We start from the raw sequence: 9,051 nt of genomic DNA on the forward strand, positions 1-9,051 counted from the left end.
CACACACACACACACACACACACACACACACACACACACACACACACCCCTTTCCTCCAGCCATGGAGTTCAGTTAATTGGGCCAATTTAGGTCATGTGCCCATCTGTGGACCAATGAGTCACTCTTATATGATGTTTCATGTTTCATAACAACAACAAAAATACAAACGAAAAAAGCAAACAGGTCTCTTAACATTTCTTGTACATGGTTCTGTTACCTCTTCCTTCTTATTCCTGCAGACATTTTATGGGATCAGCATGGGAATTTCTCATCAGCTTCTTGCAAGGAAAAGATATACATTTCAGGGAGATTTTGGACAAACATGCTGCTCAACAGACCATTTCTACTGTCATTTCTCTTCTTTCTTCTGTAGGAGTTCCAGTTTCAAAACCAAGTATCACCTCTCAGAAAGAGCAAGAACCAGAGTTCTGTGGTCTAAGTCTAATAAATTCTGGGAAAAGGAGCATTGCAGATTATAGCCTGGATAATGAGCCAGCTCAGGCGTTGACCTGGAAGGATTCAAGAGCCTGGGAGGAACAATACCAGTGGGATGTGGAGGATATGAAGGTGTCAGGTGTTCACTGGGGCTATGAGGAGACTAAAACTTTCCTGGCAATTTTAAGTGAGTCTCCTTTCTCTGAAAAGCTCCGGACTTGTCACCAGAACCGCCAGGTATATCGGGCCATTGCAGAGCGGCTAAGGGCAAGGGGCTTCCTGCGGACCCTGGAGCAGTGTCGCTATAGGGTCAAAAACCTCCTGCGGAATTACCGGAAAGCCAAGAGCAGCCACCCACCAGGTACCTGCCCCTTCTATGAGGAACTAGAGGCCCTGGTCAGGGCTCGGACAGCCATCAGAGCCACTGATGGCCCAGGAGAGGCCGTAGCACTCCCCAGGCTCGGAGATAGTGACGCAGAGATGGATGAGCAGGAGGAAGGGGGCTGGGAGCCTGAAGAAATGGCAGAAGATTGTAACGGTGCTGGCCTGGTCACTGATGAGTCCACCCCGGGGCCCAGGATTGCCGGGATCCCAGCTCTGTTCCAGAGTCGTATTGGTAAGAACATGGGGGTTTAATCAGATTCAGATTCCAACCCTCCGACCAGCTAGACTGCTATTCCCTGAGGTTAGGGTACAGGGTGCAAGTCTGGATTGATGTCACTAGAGTGAAGAGCTGTGTTCCTTAGGTCATCCTCAAACTTCAACTCTTTTTTTCCGTGACCAAGTCTCTTTGCAAAAGTTATAGAAGCAAACATTTTTAAAGCCTTAAGGGGCCTCAAAGAGTGAATCAGTATTTCCAAAAGTGTGTCACTGATAGTGTGGGATGATCATTGATGCCACGTGAATGAACTTTAAATTCTTGTATTTATGTATTTCTCTTAATTTGTATGAGTGCCTCAGCCTGTGATTTCACAGATAGCAAATTTAGGTAAAGAGTGATGGTGAGTGAAATATTGAAGAGATAAAGGCAGAAATCATGACAGTGTAGACTTGAATAATCAATGTCTAGGAAACATCCAGTCACTGTAAAGGTGCAAACATGAAAGTCCAAGAGATGAGGCATCTTAGAGACACACAGGTAAGGGCAGAGCCCAGATCAGAGCCTATGGCTCCTGCTTGCTGGTTTTACATGGTTTTTCCTCCACCATGTTGCCTTTCTGGGCTATATCATTTTCCTGCAGAGGAGCTGAGACTAGACCACCTCCTTTTCATTCCTCTGCAAAGGGGGAAAGTGTGTCCTCAGTTGGCCTCTTTTACAGGACTATTCGAAATTCATGTATGTCTCCAATCTTTAGGAATTCTCAGCTTTCATGTTTTGTTAAAAGGAGAATTTATAAAATAAATAGAGGACAGATATTGAATGAATATGGGGAAAATCACAGGCATCCCAATTATAGACCTTTACCTGAACTAATCAGCTAAAGCCAGGGACATGGGATCACCTGATCTAATTGATATAATATGGCTACCTAAGTGCTCACCTTCAGCCAAGACTTGAAGTGTTAATAGAATCTCTTAGAAGAGGGTTAGGGTAGGAAGCTCTGGCTGACTGTCCTAGCATGCCCCTGAGAAGCAAAGGGATATTCCCCAGGTACCTGGATAGTTTCTGACATGCCTGTGTTTAGGTAGTTTGAAGGGCAGGTGACTCTAGTCTCTGATGATCTAGGCACATCTCATTATTAAGTCTCACAGTTCTGAACTCTTCACTCCTGACAGCAGGTGTACATTGGGGCTACGAGGAAACCAAGGCCTTCCTGGCAATTCTCAGTGAGTCCCCATTCTCGGAAAAACTTCGCACCTGTCACCAGAACAGCCAGGTGTACCGGGCCATCGCAGAGCGGCTGTGTGCTCTGGGCTTCCTGCGGACTCTGGAGCAGTGTCGCTACAGATTCAAAAACCTCCTTCGAAGCTACCGGAAAGCCAAGAGCAGCCACCCACCAGGGACATGCCCTTTCTATGAGGAACTGGACTCACTGATGAGGGCTCGGACTGCAGTCAGGGCCATGGGGACTGTCCAGGAAGCTGCAAGTCTCCCTAGGTGTGGGCAGGGCAGTACTGAGATTGATGCCCAGGAGGCCTGGGGTGAGGTGGCCTATGAAGATGCTGTCAGACCTCCAACCTTGTGTCCTAAAGCCCCAGACATGGGTAAGCCTGGAGTAATTGGATGTTCACAAAATCCATGTGCATGTGGAGAGAGTGAGGAAGTCAGGCTCATTACCTTTTGTCTCTTAACTAAAAGAGAGAATGGGATTGAATAGGAAAAAGTATTTCTGCTCTTCTCAGATTATTTAGTCTGTAGCTTTGTGTGGTCCTCCAAATCAGTCAGTCATTCTCTCTTTTACTAGGATATATCTGGGTAGTTAGAGACTTTATTCAATCTAGGATTCAACACAGGATATATGGAATGTGCTAGAAGAAGGAGGTGTTCATGATTGAATAGTAAGATAGAGGAGTTTGCTGGGGAAACAGTTTGGCTGTGGCTGCTGGGGTGAGCCCCATGGCTCACTTGGTGGGGTCACCATAACCCAGAGTCTTATTACTCAGCTTTGCAAGTCAGAAACACTTATATATACCCAAACTTGATCAATTTCATGTTAGTCACATTTATGAAATGTGAGATATAAGTTTTGCACAGAGTGTGGCAAAGACTTCAACAACAGTTCCCACTTCAGTGCTCACCGGAGAACCTACAAGAATCAAATTCATATTAGCCAAATTCACAGATGTATGATACAGATACACACACACACACACACACACACACACACACACACACACACACACTAACTAACTAATGAGTGAAGAAAAACTGCATTTCTGTCCATTCTTTCAGGTTTTGAAATGAGGCATGAAGACCAGATTTCTGAGCAGGACATCTTTGAGAATTTGCCTGGAGCCTTATCAAAATGTCCTACAGAAGCTGTTTGCCAACCTCTTGACTGGGGAGAAGACAGTGAAAATGAAAATGAAGATGAAGGGCAGTGGGGAAATCCCTCACAGGAACAGTGGCAAGAAAGTTCTTCTGAAGAGGACTTAGAAAAACTTATTGACCATCAAGGCCTGTACCTTGCGGAGAAACCCTACAAGTGTGACACATGCATGAAGAGCTTCAGTCGGAGCTCCCACTTCATGGCCCACCAGCGAATCCACACAGGTGAGAAGCCCTACAAATGCCTTGAATGTGGAAAAAACTTTAGCGACCGCTCTAACCTCAATACCCATCAGAGAATCCACACTGGAGAGAAGCCCTACAAATGCCTTGAATGTGGGAAAAGCTTTAGTGACCATTCCAATCTCATCACTCATCAGAGAATCCACACAGGGGAAAAGCCCTATAAATGTGGAGAATGTTGGAAAAGCTTCAACCAGAGCTCAAACCTTCTGAAACATCAGAGAATCCACTTGGGAGAAAATCCTGACCAATGTAGTGAGCCTGGGGGAAACTTTGCCCAAAGCCCATCTTTTGGTGCTCACTGGAGGAATTCTACAGAGGAGACAGCTCCTGAACAACCCCAAACTATCAATAAGGACTTGAAGTCTCCTGGACCACACAGCACAAGCTCAGGGGAGAAACTTTATCAGTGTTCTGAATGTGGAAGAAGCTTCTCTAAGAGCTCTGCCCTCATTAGCCACCAAAGAATCCATACAGGAGAGAAACCATATGAATGTGCTGAATGTGGGAAAAGCTTCAGTAAGAGCTCCACCCTGGCCAACCACCAGCGCACCCACACTGGAGAGAAGCCGTATAAATGTGTGGACTGTGGGAAGTGCTTCAGTGAGCGCTCCAAGCTCATCACACACCAGAGAGTGCACACGGGAGAGAAGCCCTACAAATGCCTTGAGTGTGGAAAATTCTTCCGTGACCGTTCTAACCTCATTACTCACCAGAGGATTCATACAGGAGAGAAGCCGTATAAGTGCAGAGAGTGTGGGAAATGCTTTAACCAGAGCTCCAGTCTTATTATTCACCAGAGAATCCACACAGGGGAGAAACCCTACAAGTGCACAGAGTGTGGCAAAGACTTCAACAACAGTTCCCACTTCAGTGCTCACCGGAGAACCCATGCAGGAGGGAAGGCATCATAGGGGACACTCTCCCCAGCAACAAAAGGGGACTTGATGTGTATATCTTATATCACAAGATGTATGCTAGAGAGAAATTTTCCAATTTTTAAACTTGGTGTGTACCCAGGGAAGTTATCTTGGTATAAACCAGGTAATTTGGAAGTGAATTACAAATACTAAGGATCCAGATTTGAAGGCACTTTTCTTAAGTGTAATTTGTTTTTCTTCTGTAAAGACCCACACAGTATCCTCAGACTGTCCTTGTATTTGCTGTTGTGTAAGAGCTATGTCAGTATTTGAGCCAGACTGGCAGCTTAGGAGATTAGAGTTTAATCAGTGGCCCTGAGCAGTGATTCCAAACTCTCACTGTGCCTTCACACCATCCATGTGTAATCCACCCTATCAGCAGTGGTTCTCATACGTTCTCAGTCAGGGCATATCCTCAGGGGAGAGCGTTGAGACTGGTGAGAGAGGAGTTGGCCTAGAGCAGGCCAGTGTGAGCTCAGCACAGAGTAGGAAGAAAAGTGACATTAGAAAGTCAATAGCAGCAATAGCTGGTGTTTATTGAGCTGTTGCTCTTTGGCAAGCTCTGTGCTAAGAACTTTGTATACATCATCTCATTTAATACTCGCAACAATCCCAGGAGATAAGTACTAACTTTCTCTCTATTTCCTAGAGTCTTGGGAGATTAAGTAACTTGCACTGGTCACACTTCTGTAAATGGGAGAGGCAGGATTCAACAGATATGTCTTGAGTCTGTCATGCTCTTATTACTATACTGAATTCCCATTAATGTTAGGTAACTTAGGGGCCAGAATCTCAGTGCACTTTGTAGACCACATTTCCCATTATGAAATTTCCACATTTTGAATTTAAACAAATACAGAAACTGAGAATTCCTAAAGATTAAAGGATTTGGGATATTCAGAATTGGTGAAGTGCTTTGAACAAGGATGAGCTATTATCAAAATACTTGATGTGAGTTTCTACCTTCTTAATAATATAGGTGAGAGATGCAGGTGAGTTGAGATTGGGAAAAATAATGTGGCCTAAGTAATTTTTCTTCCAATAAGATACTGCTTTGGCTAAGGAAATGGAGTCTAAGAGTTCTCTCTTTCTCAGGGGTCAGTCCTGCTTCTTGCTACACTTGGCTGATCGTAGGTTAATCCTAACAGAAGCCTGGGGTCCCTACATTTTTGCCTGTCTGGCCTTTCCTTTTGGCAAGCAGAAGCTTTGTTCTTGGTCCCCATGCCAAGACTGAGGTGGGAGGGCTGTTGTGTTTGGTCCTCTAGTGAGAGGGTCTTGACCACTGTTCTACGTTCCAGGTTCTTGGCACAATTTTACCCTGAGTCATCCTGTCCCAGGCCTGCCTGGGGCTTTCTGTATGTTGGCCCTTAAGACTCACCTCCCACATAGACAGGCTCCTGAGTGTTCTGGAGCTCTCACTGTGGAAGCCAAGCTGAGCTCTGTGTGGAAGTGAGGTGGTGGTCCTCTCTCCACTTGGGTGTCACCCTTTCCCTGGGCTTGGTAGTACATTAGTGTCTCATGTCTTTAGTGAACAGTTTAGATGTTTATTCTCTGCCATTCTTGTCTCACAAATCTTAATATAGATTCAGTCATGAAAGCAAGGCCAATGTGGGCCAGTAGAGAAAATGGCCCAGGTGGTCCCTTCCTCCCTGTCTACCCGACTTCCTTTGGAGGAAGTACTCTTTCAGGGGGCTTCTGTGTTCCAGGCCTGACCCGTGAGCTCGTGAGCTTGCCAGGCATCCAGGCACCCTCCAGTAGAACTGTGTTGCTCAGATAAACTGATACCTGGTTTTGTACACCCTGAGCTTTGCTAGCACGAGTCTGCTCTTGGGAAGTAGAGTCACTGCAGAATAGGTGGACAGTTTCTCAGCCTGCCTGGCCACAGGTCAGACCCTGGTTATGGAAAACCAAACTAACAAATGCTGCCCTGAGAGGGTGTTACAGCGTGTGAGCTGCTAAAGGCAGGATCATCTCTGCAGATGGCTGCCTCCCTCGATTTCATCACCCTCCACCCCAGTAGTGTAGTCGGGAACTCTGGGTCATCTTGTTCTGGGGCCCCCAGTGGGGACAGTTCTCTGTTTTTGGGCTGCAAAAAAGCATTGAGTCACTTTCTGAAGGATACTTAACACCCTATGGGGATAGTTTTGAAGTAATGAAGGCAGTGATGTCTGGAGTGGGTGTGGGTGTTGCAGGTGAACTTGCCTCATTCAGGCTGTCCTGGGTCTTTGTACTCCAGAGTTCTATCCTAGGCTTGCTTCTTCATTCACTCTGTTTTTCTTTCTGCCTTGCCTTGCCTTTCCTCTTCCCTTTCCTTTCCCCTTTCCTTTCCCCTTTCCTTTCCATTCCTGTCCTGCCCTGCCCTGTCCTTTCTCTCTTTCTTTCTTTCTTTTCTTTTCCCCCCTTCTCCCTCCCTCCCTCCCTCCCTCCATTCCTTCCTTCCTTCCTTCCTCTCTCTCTCTCTCTTCCAGGTAGATGCTGATGACTTCCAGATCTGTCTCCTGCTCTGGCCTCTTCTCTTGGGAGCCCAGCTGCCTGCCAGCCAGCTGTGCTTCGGTGACTCCTGGGCCTCTCAAAGCCGCCGTGTCTACCATCAGCCATGTTGGGCCTCTTGGCCTGCCCATTCAGCACATGCATTGATGTACAGTCAGTGGTTCCCACCCAGGCCTCCCCTGCACATGCCTGGGGAGACCTACCCATTCAGATGCATCCTGGACTCAGTTCTGCCAACACTTTCTCCCCTCTAAGCATTTTCAGTTGGGCTGGGGTTACCCAGCTGCCTGAGAGGTCTCTTTCTGAATGGAGTCAATAGCTAAAGTCTAAATTAATCATTCAAAACATTCCCTTACCTCACTTTTTTTTTTTTTTTTTTTTTTTGAGAGATGGAGGTCTTGCTGTGTTGCCCAGGCTGATCTTAAACTCCTGGCCTCAAGCAATCCTCCCACCTCAGCCTCCCAAAGCTCCCCTTACCTCAGTTTTGATCCCATCCTCCATTTGGGCGTCCCTCAGCTCCCCGACCTGTTAACAGCAAACACCAGTCTCAAGCCCCTGCCCCAATCTGCTATAAGGGGTTAGTGCTCCATGTGGCAGGAATTCAGGGAAGGCTTTGCAGGAGAGGAGGGATTTGAAATGGTCCTGGAGGCCTGGGATGGTAGACACCGGAGCCTTTCCCCCACAGCTCTTGGCTATTTCTTCACACTCCCAGCATCATCAGTATTACTGCTAGCATGTCTTTAGCATCAGTTTTGCCCTCACTTTGATTTTTGGCAAGCCTGAACTTACCTCCAAATAAATGCATATTTTGGGGGGGGCAAAGGCACGTTCCTTCCTTATTTTATTGTTGCTTCCCCCACCCCATGCTGCAGCTGAGTGGGTGTCCTCCATCCTCACCTCTGTGTGCTGCATCTTTCACCTGGTCTCTGTCAGGAACCCTACAGGAGCCTGCACCCCAGTAACCCCATTTTATGCTGCTTGGAGGAGGAGACAGAGAGTTTGAGAGGTCCCAGTTCTTCTCAGTGTGTGTTTGGTTCCCCGACTTGTCAAAGCTGAGAGCTTCTTTGTTTTAAGAGCCACTTGGTTAAGTCAAGAGCATTAGAAGAGTAAAAAGCAGAATCCAATTAGGTAATTTTACCTAAACACACTATAGTCGACTAGGGATTCACAATGACATTGATTTCTAATCAGAGCGCTGTTGGTGATTCTCTCAGTGTAAAATCCTTCTGATCATGCCTGCCATTACATGATACTTATTTCTAAAATCACATTTTTTTTTTTTTACATTTTCATTGTAGAAAAACATCCCATAATTCTGCCACCTAGAGCGTGAGGGCCATGGGAAGGGGAATTAGGAAAACAAGAGTCACTCTCTAAGCTGGTCCTGGAGCAGCATTATGGATGTGTCTGAACCCAAGCAAGAGAGGAGCCACAGGCCAGGGCTGGCAGAGCTGTGATCACTAGAATCTCGAGTCACTGGGGCTTGGTGGTAGGTGACAAATGTGGCACAGAGGCAAAAAGAGTCTTCTCTTTCCACATAGAACACACTTGGCTTCAGGGGATTCATGGACCACAGAGAAGCTTCTGCATATTTATGGCACCAGGGACCAGCAGGAGGTGGTGGTGAGGCATTTTAAAACCCTACAGTAGAGTTCACCCAGGGGGCCAGGGCAGGAGAGCATCCCTCTATGGACAGCACTTGAGAGGAAATGGCTTGTTCATGACCACATATGATGTCCCCAACCCAACTGTGTTCCTGAAGTTTCCCAGAAATCAATGGAGAGGTAAGACCAGCTGGGCTGAAGCACCAGCCTCAGTAGTAGGGGCAGGAGCTCGCTCTAAACCTGGTTGGTATGTCCTGGAGAAAGGTCTCCAGGGACCTTTCTCGACCAACTAATTTCTTATGGAAATGAGACATTTGTGATTGATTTTAATTCCCTCCTGGGGACTGTGAAATTAAATGGATTAAATTT

At 46.6% G+C, this 9,051-nt stretch overlaps 1 protein-coding gene across 3 annotated transcripts in view; it reads left to right on the plus strand.

Moving 5' to 3' along the window:
• ZSCAN20 (zinc finger and SCAN domain containing 20) overlaps positions 1-5,485 on the plus strand; it is a 24,766-nt gene extending 19,281 nt beyond the window's left edge. For 2 of the 3 annotated variants that reach the window (XM_032246833.1, XM_032246836.1), the window contains 3 exons: positions 375-1,052; positions 2,213-2,641; positions 3,330-5,485. In XM_032246833.1, the coding sequence (XP_032102724.1) occupies positions 375-1,052; positions 2,213-2,641; positions 3,330-4,582 (2,360 nt within the window). In that variant the 3' untranslated portion in view covers positions 4,583-5,485. The remainder of the gene's footprint in view (positions 1-374; positions 1,053-2,212; positions 2,642-3,329) is intronic. The other variant, XM_032246835.1, reaches the window with a different exon arrangement.
• The last annotated feature ends 3,566 nt before the right edge of the window (positions 5,486-9,051 follow it).

This window comes from Sapajus apella, unplaced genomic scaffold, assembly GCF_009761245.1.
Source record: "Sapajus apella isolate SASKATOON/1434 unplaced genomic scaffold, GSC_monkey_1.0 scaffold62, whole genome shotgun sequence".
NCBI lineage: Eukaryota > Metazoa > Chordata > Mammalia > Primates > Cebidae > Sapajus > Sapajus apella.